The sequence below is a fragment of the Leptonychotes weddellii genome, chromosome X (genome assembly GCF_054177405.1).
Source record: "Leptonychotes weddellii isolate Sample4059 chromosome X, ASM5417740v2, whole genome shotgun sequence".
NCBI lineage: Eukaryota > Metazoa > Chordata > Mammalia > Carnivora > Phocidae > Leptonychotes > Leptonychotes weddellii.
In genome coordinates this window covers 91,047,081-91,061,970 of record NC_138385.1, presented here as the reverse complement: position 1 = coordinate 91,061,970, position 14,890 = coordinate 91,047,081, and the positions used below count along the sequence as shown (strand labels likewise).

Sequence of the window (14,890 nt, the reverse complement as noted above, 5' to 3'; positions counted from 1 at the left end):
AAACTGTGCTTTTCTAAGTCAGTGGCCATGTTTAATATATTCAGTATTACACAACTGTTACTGAATATATTTGGATGTATTTGGTACATATAAAACTTAGCATCAACTATATTAATACATGTAATAATTAATATGTACTTTCCTGTTTCCATTCATTGCAACTATTATTTTTTTAGATTCCCAATTGCTCCATCTTTGGCCAGTAAGAATCACCTCATGTTGACTTCTGAATCCTGCTGGCACAATCCTTGTAGAGTTTAATAGCTTCTTTCTATCTGTGTCACAGTACAATCCAAGCTCATCTTGTACATTTCCTACCCCAGATTTGGAATCCACCGTTTTCCTAGAAGGCCCGGGAAATGGTATTTGAAAATCACTAACTGTGAGGAATTTATTCATTACTCAGTTGATTGTTTGTGTCTTTTCAGTGGGTGGAACTAAGAAATACATACATATGTGTACCACATAATACATCAAGAGACTCTAGGTTCTACTTACCTTGTATATGTATCTACTTTGTCTCATGCTAAAATTACTTAGGACACCAAAACTGATAGAATGATAGTATCACATAACTGTTCGATTGCTTCATCCTATGAAAGAAATGCAGTAGTTTCAGCAAAACAGTAACAGACTAACAATACTACTACCAACAAACAATATGATTACTAACAATAGTATAAGATTCTTTTTAATAGTTCTTTTTGTTGTGTCACACTAGGGATCTGCAAGTAAAGTATTATATTTTGAAGAACTTGAAATAGTTATTCTCTGTATGATTATTGTATCACTAGCAGGGTATCCATTTAGATCATATTTGCTTTTTGCCTTGAGGAGAATCCCTTTGAAGTTTGAACATTTAATCATATTCTCTGATTCTGGAAAGGTAGGTAAATAATCAAACTTGCATCCATTATAGCTGAAGCAAGTTGTACAGGCAGCTTGGGGAAACTGGGCAACTTTCCAGCTTTTCCCAAATCATCTCTTACCGATGTAATTGTGTTTGAAATTAATGTAAAATTGGACTCTTCCAAATTCAGATGTAAGTACAATGCACTTTCCTAGTATAAATGCTTTATCTATACCTTGTCTCCCCTGTACACATAATTCATACTTAATTTATAGAGACATAGATATGTCTAAATTTGTAACAAACTTCTTCTTCGGCACAGAAGCCCTTCAGTATAGCAAGGCCCAATCCTTAAGTATTTCTATTAGTTTGTGAAATAAATCACACAAATTTAACTTTAAAACTTTTGCCCCAATAAGAATATGTAATACTTGTGACAAGGTATTGTGGTGAAATGGCATTATCAAAAACTATGTTCAACAAGATTCCTTTTCTTAAAATTAAATTCAGGGGAAAAAATGAAATGGGCTATCATTCCTTAAAATATGCAGTACTGTGAAACATGGTTATTCTTTCAAAATTAGATGGTCAAATAGTAATTAGTTAATGTTATATTTTGAAGTAAAGGTAATTAGTTTAAATTTTTAAAATAAAGACATAGAACAACAATAACTCATGGTTAAAATGTATTTATCACTTACTGTATGCCAGATACTGTGCTAAGCCATTTATCCATTTTCTCATTTATTCCTCACAATACCCTTATTGGGTTACTACTAATGTCATGACCATTTTATAAATTTCTTAAGAAAAATGAGCTATAGAAACAAAGTTTCTAAGCAAAGATCACTCTGCTATATTTTTATTCATTGTAAATCTAGCAACTACAGGTAAAAAGACAATGGTGATTTTTAGAAACAATTTTTTATAATTTCAAGGATTCAAATTTAGGTAAGAACTATGAACTTGATGTTTATTAGTAGCGTGTATCAATTTTAAATGCATAATATAAAGGATATTTGATAGCCTACAACAGCTGAAAATATAAAAGCATTTTTGAAACTAAGATCAGACTATTGAAATAAATATTAGTGTTTTTCCTTATGTTCCAATCTATAATAAATTAGTATTTGAAATGCTAGAAATACTTCAACAAAAAAGTACTTATCACACATAAAAATTTAGATAGAAAATGGTTACAATAATTTTTTCTAATACTTGATTTTGTATCTGTTTATTTTTTAATATATGTGTATAAAATTAGAAAATATAGTTAAGCAAAAATAAGAATATCTCTGTAACTGACCATCAGAGCTAAATACAATGAATATTTTGGTATATGGCATTCCAGATTTTTTTCCCATTCTTATTGCTGTTTTTGTTGGAATTGTCAAGACTTTTTCAAATTGTACATTTCCAAAGAAAGTATTTTATTTTTTAAATTTAAAGATCACATTGGCTTTATTCACTAAGAAAGTATTTTAAAAGGCATGTTTGACTTTTTTAAAACTGATGTATATGTTTCTTTTTTTTTTTAAAGGATTGTACTGTGTATGAAACAGAGAATAAAATTCTTCATGTGGTAAGTATGCTTGAATTTATTTTCATCTTCATTAGAAAATATTTAACTAGTAATTAAATAAAAAGGTATAGCCTATGAAAATGAGCTCTGCTTATCTCATAGGAAAAGTACAAAAGAATATAAAGAGTATAAAAGAACAAGTTAAATTAGTTACAACCATTCTTTTGTATCCTAATAGGAAAATATGATACAATATGATACAAATTTTAAGATAGTAATATGTAGTAAGGTTGGAATATAATGAAAAACCTAGAAAAAAGAGAATTTGAAATCAGAATTTTTTTGTGACAAAAAGAAAAGTATTTGGTTGTATAATGGGGTAAACAACTTATCATCATTTGGATGAAATACTTAATAGTCAATCTGCCTTTGATCAGATTCTATACTCATCAAAGAACCTTCCAAATTTTAATTTGGCAATATTTGTTTAATCAATTAATGACTTGCAAATATTTTATTACTAGAAATGGAATGTGAGTACGTTATACTTTATAGAAAGTATTAGAAAGTATACTTTATAGAAAGTATCCTTTCTTATTAATGAACAGTTTGCTGCTTTTCTTTGTAAATCTGTAACTTGGTTGATGCTCATTGGTTCTGATAATTTCTTCACCTCTGTTAGAAATGAATGACAACATAAGTAACATTGAAGAAGTTGAGAAGTGAATGCAATATATTACTTTGGCAATTTCACATTCCAGCTAGTGAGAATTTAAGATCCTGTCTGATGACGATTGAGACTGTGGATGACATTAACCAATCAGTTCAGCTCAGAAAGCACTTGTATTTTCTTCTTTTTTTTTTTTTAGAGTTCTCCTGTTCTTTTATTTTTTATTAACATTTTTGATACTTTTATTTAAATTCCAGTTAGTTACCATACAGTGTGATATTAGTTTCAGGCGTACGATATAATGATTCGACACTTCCATACACATCACACAGTGCTCATCACAAGTGCCCTCCTTAATCCCCATCACCTGTTTCCCCCATCCCCCCCACCCACCTCCCCTCTGGTAACCCTCAGTGTATTCTCTACAATTATGAGTTTGGTTCTTGGTTTGCCTCTCTGTTTTTCCTCCTTTGCTTGTTTGTTCAGTTTCTTAAATTCCACATATGGTGAAATCATGTGGTATTTGTCTATTTCTACTCCTCCCTTCCTGGCCTTTTAATGTGCTAGCTTTCAGTAGAAGGTTATATACTTGTGTGTTACTTTTCTCACAATAAGATTCTTTTTGAAAATAATAAAATAGTATTGAGTTATACCAACCACTTGTTATATGATGCTGGAATACTTTCTTTAAAACAAAATATTCAAAAAAGTCTCTTTCTAGATTTCCTGTAGTATAAAGGAAATCACATTAAGTCTAAAGAACTATCTGAACCCTAATTCTAACACTTTGTATCTCCATGACCTTAGTCAAGTGCTTTAACTTTCTTTGAGATTTTTTAAGGTAAATTTTAACAATCAAAAAAAATTATTGCTGTAATTGACACAAAACATTATATTAGTTTCAGGTATATGACAGAATGATTTGATATTTGTAGAAGACTTTGTTCTTAATATGTAAAATGAGAATATTAATATCTGCTAAGTTCAATCATTTGTAATCTCATGACCTTCTTTCCAGTATTTATCTGTTTCCATTTTCCCTTTTTCTTTTTTATGTGCACCAGAAAATAAAAACCTGAGTTTTGATATAACTTGTTTAGAATCAAATTGTGACTGAATTTGAATGTTCTCTTTGTTACTATGGTAGTTGAGTCAGAGTACTCATACAAATGAGTAGAGACTACAGTAGCTTGAGATATGCACTAGAACATCATCTGTCTCAGCCCAGGCCCAATCCCTATATCTTTATTTTGTCTAGACAGTAGGGAAGGCAGTTATGAAGAGGAAGGAGAACTTACCACTTATGAAAACCTGCTATATCCTAGGAGTTCCATAGGCAGTATAAGCATCAGAGTACTCTTCAACAGCTTAAACAAACTGAGATAGCTCAGAAAAGTTGTGAGGTGTGTCTTTTCTTGAAATAGATCTTTATTTAAAGGATGAGTAAAGAAAAAGAATGGGAAAGAGAAGAAGTATCCTCTCATATATCAGAAGGAAATCCTTCCCCATGCAGTAAGTTTATTAAGAACATCTATTTAATGATCTCAAGAAGGATCAAAAGAATATTGTTTGCATTAAAATAGAATACCATATTATAAAGAAGGCAAAACCACTATAAACTGGACACAAAATGAACTAAAAAAAAAGCAGTCTTTAAAACTAAGAACATGGAAATAGAAAACCATGCTGATAGCAGTAAAAACCATACTGGTTATTCCAGCAAATTGAAACAATGAGTCACAAAATAAATTTTATTGACGCTCAGATTTTTAGTAAATTAATAAAAAGACAAAAAATGAGAGAAGATAATGTCTATAGAGGATAGGTTATGGTTAACACACCTTCAACTAATTATTAGTTTCTAAAGAAGAAAACAATTAAGGATATAATAGAAAAATTTAGGAATAGAAATTGGGAAAACTGAATTTCTCAACAAAGTCAGAAAGTGAATTGGAAAGATAATAGCTTCACGATATTTTCTGATAACATTTTACAGTTTTATGGCAAGAAGCAACTACATTCATTTAACCAGTGCGAAGAGACACATGAGAGGTTTTGACTTCGAAGAAATAGAAATTATATTGTATTCACATGTGTACTGTGAAACCATAACTGGCAGAAGACGATGAAACAAAATCCATAAATCTTTTAAAAAAGTAATGTCCCAAAATGTTTGTATCTAAATTATCATTCATGTGTGAAAGCAACAAAAAGATAATTTTTAGATCAGCAAGATCACTAACGTACCTTCTTGAAAAAATATATTTGAGTAAGTTTACCAAGTAAATGAAGCAAAAGTTTCTAATTTCAGAATAGGAAACTTGTGGTAGCAAAAGGCTGGAGTGAACAACAAAATCAGATGCCATTCACGCTGCTATAACAAAAATACCCTGGCCTGGGGGGCTTAACCAACAAACATTTCTTATACTTCTGGAGGCTGGGCAGTCCAACATAAGGGTGCCTGCAGATTCGCTGTCTAGTGAGGGCCTGTACCCTGGTTCACAGAGAGTCTTCACATAGTGGAAGGGGTGAGGGAGCCCTCTAGGGTCTCTTATAAGGACACTAATCCAATCCAATTTAAGAGGACTCAGCCCTTATGACCTAGTCACCTCTCAACGACTCCAGTCCCAAAAACCATCACATTTTGCATTAGGTTTCAACATAAGAATTAAGGGGGAGGCACAAGCCTTGAGTCTATAACACATAGTGAGGAATAAAAAAATATGAGTGCTATTTTTTAAATGAAGGTTATTAAATAAATCAAATAGATAAGTATCATTAGCTAAATCAGAAAGATAATGCAAATCAATGGATTTATTTATTTCTAAAGAGACAAGCTCTGCATACCTAAATTAAATCACAAAAACGACCATTACTTTCCAGCAGTGGTTTTCCTCAGAAAACAAGGAATCCCTGTAACACAGTAATGAAATACAATTTTTCACGTATCAATTCATAAACACAAATACACACACACAAAAAAACACACACTAAAAATATTCGAATGCCGGTGAGAATCTAATGAAATTAAAATGGACATACCTTACCGCTAGGCATGTACATTCATTAAACCTTTTTAAGTTTTAGGCAATTTTAAGGCTCAGAAACTTTAATACTGATATTTGTATAGTATTTACAGTATGCCTCAGACACTATTTCAAGTGCTGTATATAAACTAATCATTTGGTCCTCGTAACAACCTTATGAGATAGGTTTTTTTTTTAATTTCTTTTTTTTCTTTTTTTAGGATTTTATTTATTTATTTATTTGAGAGAGAGAGAGAAACAGCATGAGAGGGGAGAGGGTCAGAGGGAGAAGCAGGCTCCCCGCTGAGCCGGGAGCCCGATGTGGGACTCGATCCCAGGACTCCGGGACCATGACCCGAGCCGAAGGCAGTCGCCCAACCAACTGAGCCACCCAGGCGCCTATGAGATAGGTTTTATTACTACCCTCTCCGTGTTACAGATGAGGAAACATATGAAGCACAGGAAGGTTAGTTGACTTTCCTGAAGTGACACAGTTGGAAGGGATTTAAGACAGGATTTAACTCGGGCAGTCTGGCTCCAGAGTCTGTATTCCTAACCTATCTTGGGAATCTGGTCTAAAAACAAATTATAAAACACAATAAGATTTTTTATAACAAGAATTTAGAACAGCATTATGTATAATAGTGAAAAATAGGAAATAATAGGGTAATGCGTAAGTAAATTATGGTGCAATTACAAGATGAAATATTTACTATTCATAGTTACTATTTGAAATTATATCTGAATATATAATTTATGAATAAATTACATTTTTGAATATACCTAAAATATTTATGTTCCAGTGTTCAAGAAAAGATTCTAAATAATGATGTTAAGTAAAAAACAGATTAAAAGCATTATAAACACAAGTCATCATTGTTGAAAATTTTAAAAGAAAATATTCTATGTTAATATTTATTATGTTTGCTTAGTAAGATAATAGCTGATTTTTTTAATTTTTAAATATTTCCCAATTTTCTTCAATTAGTTTGCATTGCTTTTATTTTTTTATTTAAAAAAATTTTGTAAAGATTTTTATTTATTTGAGAGAGAAAGCACAAGCAGGGGGAGAGGCAGAGGGACAAGCAGACTCCCCACTGAGCAGGGAGCACGATGGGGGGCTCGATCCCAGGACCCTGGGATCATGACCTGAGCCGAAGGCAGACGTTAACTGACTGAGCCACCCAGGCACCCCAGTTTGCCTTGCTTTTATAATGAAAAATTATACAAGTATGTATTCTATTAGATTCATAATCCTGATGGCTTTCAATGGATAATTTTATGGTACACATGCTAGATTTCCTGATGCTCACTGTTCTTGTCTTTAAAACAGTTTTTTATGCTTAAGACTCTAAAGTAGTAAACTCTGAAGACCAGAAAGTTGGGTGGAAAAGAGGATTGGTTGTTTGGTTGCAGTGGTAGACAAAGATGTCTGTTAATATGAAACATGAGAATGTATAAAAGGAAACTGGACAACTTGGGTTTCCTTGGAATTTGTCAGTAAGTATAATGGAACTGACCACACAGCTCAGCCATAAAGGACAAAAAGGAAATGCAGATGATCAGTGCACTATACATCTGAGTGATTGTTGGCTACTGATAAGCAGTAAGGCATTTCCCCTCTATTGACCTGGTATTTCCCTTTCCGTTAGGCTTGGCCCTGATTATACCTTCCCTGATAGGTTGGAGCGCATCTGTTTTTGCTCTGCACCGATGCTGGTTTTATACACAGTAAATCAGTTACAGGGAATCTGGAGTTTTCTTGCGTTTCATACCCTACTTTCTCCTAACTCCCACCTTTCACTAAGTCTTTGAATCTGGAGAGAGAAGCACTCCTGACAAGCCATTTGAGACCTTGTGCTTCAGCAGACTTCAACTGTGCTTATCACAGCCCTGCCGCTCTCATTGGTGAGCCTGGAACACTTACCAGCTTTGATAAACTGAAAATCTCAGGCCAGGCATGATCATGAAAGTCACATGGTTTAAATCAGATTGTACTGAGCTCAAATACTTCTTTGACATTGACCAACAGTGTGTTCTTCTATATGGCACTTGCTTTGTACTGGCATTTTATCCCCACTGCTTTCATAAAAATAATGGGAGGAATAAAGACAATGAATGCCTATTTTATTATGTTAGTGTTAAGATTATCTTTTTGTTAAGTAGTACTTTACAGTTTGTAGGAAGGACATTCTCGTAAATGCTCTCTTATCTTTTCTCTTCTCCGTCCAAGCTATTCTCTTTTTTTCACTACTTTAGGTTTTATCATTAATTAGGCTTATGTTGGCATGTTGACTGTTATATTTCATAAACATTCGTGTAATTTTTTCCTGTCTTTAAATGTATGAGTTCTTTACTCCTAAATTCCATCTGGGCTGAGAGTATTGTGCCTTCTCTGCTATCTAGACTAGAAATGGCTAAAACTACACAGAACCAACAGGTCTAACAGAAGAGCCCAGAGGAGAAAATAAAGAGCTCATTTGAGACTTTGCCTCACCATCTATGTTGTATCATTTAAGTAAACATAGCTTTCTTCTGATTACCCCAAACCTTGAAGATAAGTACTGGGACAGCAGCATGTTCCATAATAAAATAAAAATGATCATATTGATATTTTATCTTTAGAGATTTCTTGAAAATAGTGGCACTCTAATGACATCATCAAAATAATTTTACATTGGTCTTCTGAAGGTCCCTAATGCTCTGAAAAGGCAGCTTTGGCAATTACAGCTAGACTCTTCTCTTAACACTGGTTTGGAGCCATTGCAAGTGGAGATATTTTTTTGTATGGTTGACATTTTGGCTGTAACTGTAGTATTTGGACAGGCAAATTATGGGCCATCTCATTAAAATGAATTCTAATACTGAGTTTTATACATGAAAAGCATCAAGAGGCTTCTTTGTTTTCACAGTTGATGTGACTCTTCTATCTTGGCCCCCTTCACTATCTTTGTGCTCAACCTGAAGAAGCATGCTAACACTATTACTGAACTAGGCATTGATCTCTTGAGTGTTGTATTAGACTATCTTCAGGTTTTGACATTTTGTTGGTTAATTGCCTTATAAATTATTTTAACTGTAACTTAACTTCTCTAGTTAAGCCAATGTCTTATAGAGGAAAGAAAAAATCAGACAGAATATGATGGAGGTAAAAAATGTCTTTTCTAGGACAAAAGGAAAGCGTGTATATACTAAAGGGAATATGGCCATACATAATGAATTAAGATAATCTCTTTTTAATGTGTCTTATTATGATTTGGATAGACATTATGTGGATGTTCTTGCTAACATTACATTTGCTGATCACATTATGCATTATAAAATGCTTACACAGACTGACTCTGAGTGTGTAATCCTTGTTCTCAAAGAATACTTGTTTTTGTTGGGGAGTCAAGTGAGGCAGAGTAATGTAGTAGAAAGAGTACCAACTTGAAAGTTAAAGAGATTTGGTGTCTTGACCTCATTCTGGCACTTACTAGCTGTGAACAAACTAAATTAGCCTTTCTGATTAAGTGGGAGATTAGAGTATCTGTGTTTTCTAAGGTCTAAATGCCATAATTCTTTGGTGATAACTCACAAAATCAGTAAAAAACAGTATGGTCTCATGAAGTGTTAAATTGAAGAACCATCTTCATCTGAGACCATTCACCACAGTGTGATCAAAGATGCTATGGATTTTTTTTTTGACACTGTAAATTTTTTTAAACTACGGTTGCAGTCACTGTAAAAGATTTCTTCATCAAGGTAATGGAATCAATCTGGAGACAAGAATCAAACTGTAACAAACAAGTTTGATCTAAATAGTTATTAAACAGGAGCACCTGGGTGGCTTGGTTGGTTAAGCATCTGACTATTGATTTTGGCTCGGGTCATGATCTCAGGGTCGTGGGTTCAAGCTCCCTGTCGGGCTCCCCAGTCACCATGGAGTCTGCTTGTCCCTCTCCCTCTGCTCTCTCTCAAATGAATAAAGTCTTTTTATATATTAAACTACAATAGAAGATTACCTATACAGATATAAAGAGAATGTAAAGCATTCCCTAGGATGGGATACGGGGGTGATATATACAAGGAAGGACAACTTACAGGCAGACATTCTCCCACCAGCCAAGAATTGTAGGTTGAGGGTCAGAACTCACTGGAGCCAGAGGGTTGCACTGGGTTGCCTAAGCCAGAGCTGGTCCACTGTTACCAGGCAAACTGGAAACAACTTTCCAGGATATAAGCAAGTGATGCTGGTGGGAGGGCTCACCGAGAGAGTGGGGTGCTGCTGTGGGTATGAGGCTAAGAGGGCCCCAGGATGGTGGCCACTGAGCCCAGGCCGAGGCTGAGAAGTCACTGAAGGACTGCGTGGTCTGGGCACCACAGGATGTTCTCACACACATCCATCATTGATGGACCATGCAGCAGGAACAAGACAAAGCAAAATGCAACACTAGGGAACCTGGAAGAGAAGCCTCCTTCCCCTTGTGATGTTTCTTTAGCGCCCTCTACTGATAAGATCCTAACAGTGTCCTTTTTGTAAAGCAGAAATGCTTAAAACCTCCTGGCCATATATATCACAGAGCAAGCACTGAAGGGTGAATTTGAAGCTGAGAGCCAATAAATTCATAATTGGCACAGTACAATTAGCTCTTTCCTCCCAAAAAAACACATATGGCAATTTTGAATTTCTCAACGCTACGTGAAGACATTGCTCCCTGTTCTCAGCTGTTTGTTCTTATTTGCCGTTAACTATATAGATAGTGCCTAGATTTTCCTGAAGTTCATCTAATTATAATGAACTGCTTCAGTCTTGCTATTTGAGTCTAAAGTAAAATGGCATCCTCTTCCTGATAACCTACATCTTAGCTGAGCAATCCTATGGCCAGACCCTTGTTAATTTTGAGAATGGAAAGTAGCACGCCCCCTAATGAGTGCTCTCTCAACTACGTGGGGACCCACTGCAAGCCTGCCTACCTCTATTTCTTGCCCCTGAGAGAGCAGGCAAATAGAATGGAGATTTTCCCAGATTAACTTCTGGTTTCCAGCTGACTGTTTCCCTATCAGAAACTAGAGGAGAGTGGGGCCTCTTGTGTCAACTTTAATTCAGACCAGGATGTCTTGGGGATGCCATTGGAAGTAAGTCAGAAGTGTCGTGGGTCCACTTCTTGCTCATCAGAGCAGGTTCACATTTGGGATTTATGTTCTCTCACTGTTTGGTACTGACCTCATCATTCGCAGATGATGGTTATTTTTAAGTGTTACTGCCTCTTTTCCATTATCAGGAACACAAGGGCAGCATGCTTAATGTCAGTGATATTAAGCACAAAGCCAAACTGACCACCTGAAACACTTTCCCTGTTTGTGAAATCCTTGAACATAATAGTTGGCATTTGAATCAGTAACAGATACTCACCCTCAGTGATTATTGAGGGAATACATAGCTTTATGGAATGGTGGTGGTGGTTTCTTCTCATTTTGTTAGTTGTTTTGTTGTGTTTTTTTCCCCACCATCAGAATTTGAAACCTAAAGGAATTGCAGAGTTTTCTAGGCCTTGTTGGAGCAAAGTTCATATAACCGTCATATATTTGCTCCTACAGTTGCATTCTAAAGCTATTTGAAACTCTTAATCTTCACTGTATACAGATATAATTTTTACATTAGGTTTAAATTGAAATTCTATTATATTAGTTTTTAAGTTTAAAAAATTGTCTCTCCTTCAATTCTCTTCATTCATATGAGCAAGAATTCTTCCTGTGTTGGGGAATATTTATGTAAAATAATAGTTTTAAGTACCAATTTAAATTCTTTTTGTGGATTTTACTCTTTCAAAGTTACCTGTGATTGTTTACTCCTTGCATCTTGTTAGGGAACCATCATAATTAGAAGTACGAAATTGTTAGCTCCACAGAGATCTGGCAAGTATTAAAATACTAAGAATATTATATTTCTGAATGAGGCTTATATCATTTAGAGTTCTCACTAATATTAGAATAAATGTGTGCTGTTTTATAAAAACAAAACCTCTCTTGTTCACAAAATACAATGCAAATGTCATCCTAAGTTGGCATAGAATCACATGATTTATAATACTGAATTACACTAATATACAAACCAAACAAAAAAATAAAAACATACCCCTGAAACAAATAATACATTATGTGTTAATTTAAAAAAACATTAAAAAATTTAAAACATGCTCTGTCTTCTAGACTATTTTAATTTAAATATTTATATTAATAACTTTTAATATGTATACACTATAAAAACTTCTGTTACTATTTTCCATTTTATTGATAATAAAGCCTGAATCATTTAAGCTGTTCTTAAATTGTAGCTTTCACATCATTGTTGCCTTCTTAAAATGTATATGCATCTGTTTATTGTTTCCCCCATTTTGTCTTGGTTTTATATTCTTCCTTGTATATATGTATATGCCTTTAAAAGTAGAAATGTCCTTTTGTAGTCTTTTTTTTATAAAATCTTTTGTTAAGCTTATGAGCCTGAAGTTCTTTCTTATGTCAAATGAATTTCTAATTTTTTAATCCAAAGGTAGTTCCATTCACTTCCTCCAGTACACTCAGAATAACTGACCCAGTACTTCACTTATTTAGAAAAATGTAAATAAAAATACTTTGAGTAGCTCAATCATGCCTTAGTATGCTCCAATGCTAACCAACATAGGAAAGACTTCTTTCCTATCCCTTAGCTTTTCAATATTGTTTGTACTTAGAGTACTTACTGTGTTTCCCTTTTGAAATACAATAGCTGAAACTTCACGTATTAATAAGTACTTGATAAAGTTGGTGATAATGAAATAATGCTGTTATTATTGATATATAATGTATTATATATTAATATAATTAATGTAAGGTTGCTGTTTTTTGAATCTCCACAGAGACTAAAATGTTGCTTTTTTAAAAGATTTTATTTATTTATTTGAGAGAGAGAGTGAGCGAGAGAGAGAGAGCTCACATGAGCAGGGGGAGAGGGAGAGGGAGAAGCAGACTCCCCAGTGAGCAGGGAGCCAGATGCGGGACTCTATCCCAGGACCTGTGACCACGACCCAAGCCGAATGCAGACCCTTAACCAACTTAGCCACCCAGGCACCCCCTAAAATGTGGCTTTTACAACTGTTTTAAAACCATTTGTTTTATACTAAACGTGCTGTGCTCGGATCTTTTTTCCCTTTAGAACTTTTAGTTTTAGGTGAACTAGCCATACACATATATGCAAATATATATAAAATATATTATGTATGTAGAACAGAATATGAAAACTTTCCATTTCATTCCAAAAATATGTTCTATTATATTAAATCATAACTGAAATTAATATGAACTACTGAGGGAAGAAAAAAGTCACAGTACCACTGATTCTAGCCCATGACCCTCTTTTGTTTTAAAAGGTTCTTGAGTTATAGCTAGCCTTGTTTGTCAACTGCTGTTTAGTCACTATTTTTTTGTCACCATCTTGGATAGCTTATAACAGAATCCACAGGGTCAGTTATAATACTCATTGCCATCTTATGTTCCCTTTAGCTTTATTAAAGGCATGTTATTTACTAGACTTTAATTTTAGGTTCAAGTTTTTCTTTCTGTTTTTAGAATTAAAGATAAATAGAATTTAAAATTCTTTGGTATGAATATTGCAAAAAATAGCAGAAGAATGCCCTTAATACAAGTGATTACCAAGTCATCTTCTAGCTAGAATAGAGTTGTTCTTTTGCTGCTAAAATGACTTTAAGTTTTCCCGGAGAGCTGTGCCTTTCACAGTCTCAAATCTACTACTCCTTATCTAAACGGCTTTCTAAATTGCAAGAAGGCTTGCAAGATTGGCTTATATTTCATTATACTATGTAGTTTAAATGTGCTGTATAACATCCATTTAATACAGACCTAGGTTTTAAGCAATACAAAATGAAATTGATCAAAAACAAGTTGAAACTTAAGGATTGAAATAAGAGATGGTAAGCATAATGATTAAGAATTCAAGTCCTTCTTCTGCCAAGGCAATGACCTTGATCTGCTTATTTTGCCTTGCTTTCTCCTCCGCTATGCTGGCTAAGATAATATCTACTTCAGGAACTTGTTATAAGGATAAATGATATAATGAATATGAAACATGATTGACCTTTGAACAATGCACTGAACCACTATATAGCTGAAAACCCACATATAACTTTTGACTCCACAAAACCTTTAACTATTAAATAGCCTACTGTTGACCAGAGGCCTTACCTATGAGATAGCTGATTAACACATATTTTGTATGTTATATGTATTTATAGTGTGTTCTTACAATAAAGTAAGCTAGAGAAAAGAAAATGTTATCAAGGAAATCTTAAGGAAGAGAAAATACATTCACAGGACTGTACTCTAAAAATTCTGCATATAAGTGGACCCACTCAGTTGAAACCCATGCTCTTCAAAGGTCAACTATTTAGCATTGTGCCAGACATGTGGTAGGTGCTCTGTAACATTGATGTTCACTTATAATAATAAAGGATGTATTTTTCTTACCATCTGATAGTTTTCTTTTTCTAGAATATACTATTAAGTAGCATAGATAATACTGTGCTTTAGAATGTTAACAACATAATATCACACGATTTTACTGAATGAGCAAATTTATTTTTTACAAGAATGTGTTAAATAACTTCCCTGGAACTTTGCCTAGTATTCTTTTTTTTTTTTTAAGTATTTTTATTGTTATGTTAATCACTATACATTACATCATTAGTTTTTGATGTAGTGTTCCATGATTCATTCTTTGTGAATAACACCCAGTGCTCCATGCAGTACGTGCCCTCTTTAATACCCATCACCAGGCTAACCCATCC

The 14,890-nt window shown here is 33.9% G+C and overlaps 1 protein-coding gene across 1 annotated transcript in view; it reads left to right on the top strand.

Moving 5' to 3' along the window:
• CNKSR2 (connector enhancer of kinase suppressor of Ras 2) overlaps positions 1 to 14,890 on the top strand; it is a 269,030-nt gene that overhangs the window by 112,202 nt on the left and 141,938 nt on the right. Inside the window, exon 5 of the mRNA XM_081807972.1 lies at positions 2,391 to 2,432. Within this exon, the coding sequence (XP_081664098.1) occupies positions 2,391 to 2,432 (42 nt within the window). The remainder of the gene's footprint in view (positions 1 to 2,390; positions 2,433 to 14,890) is intronic.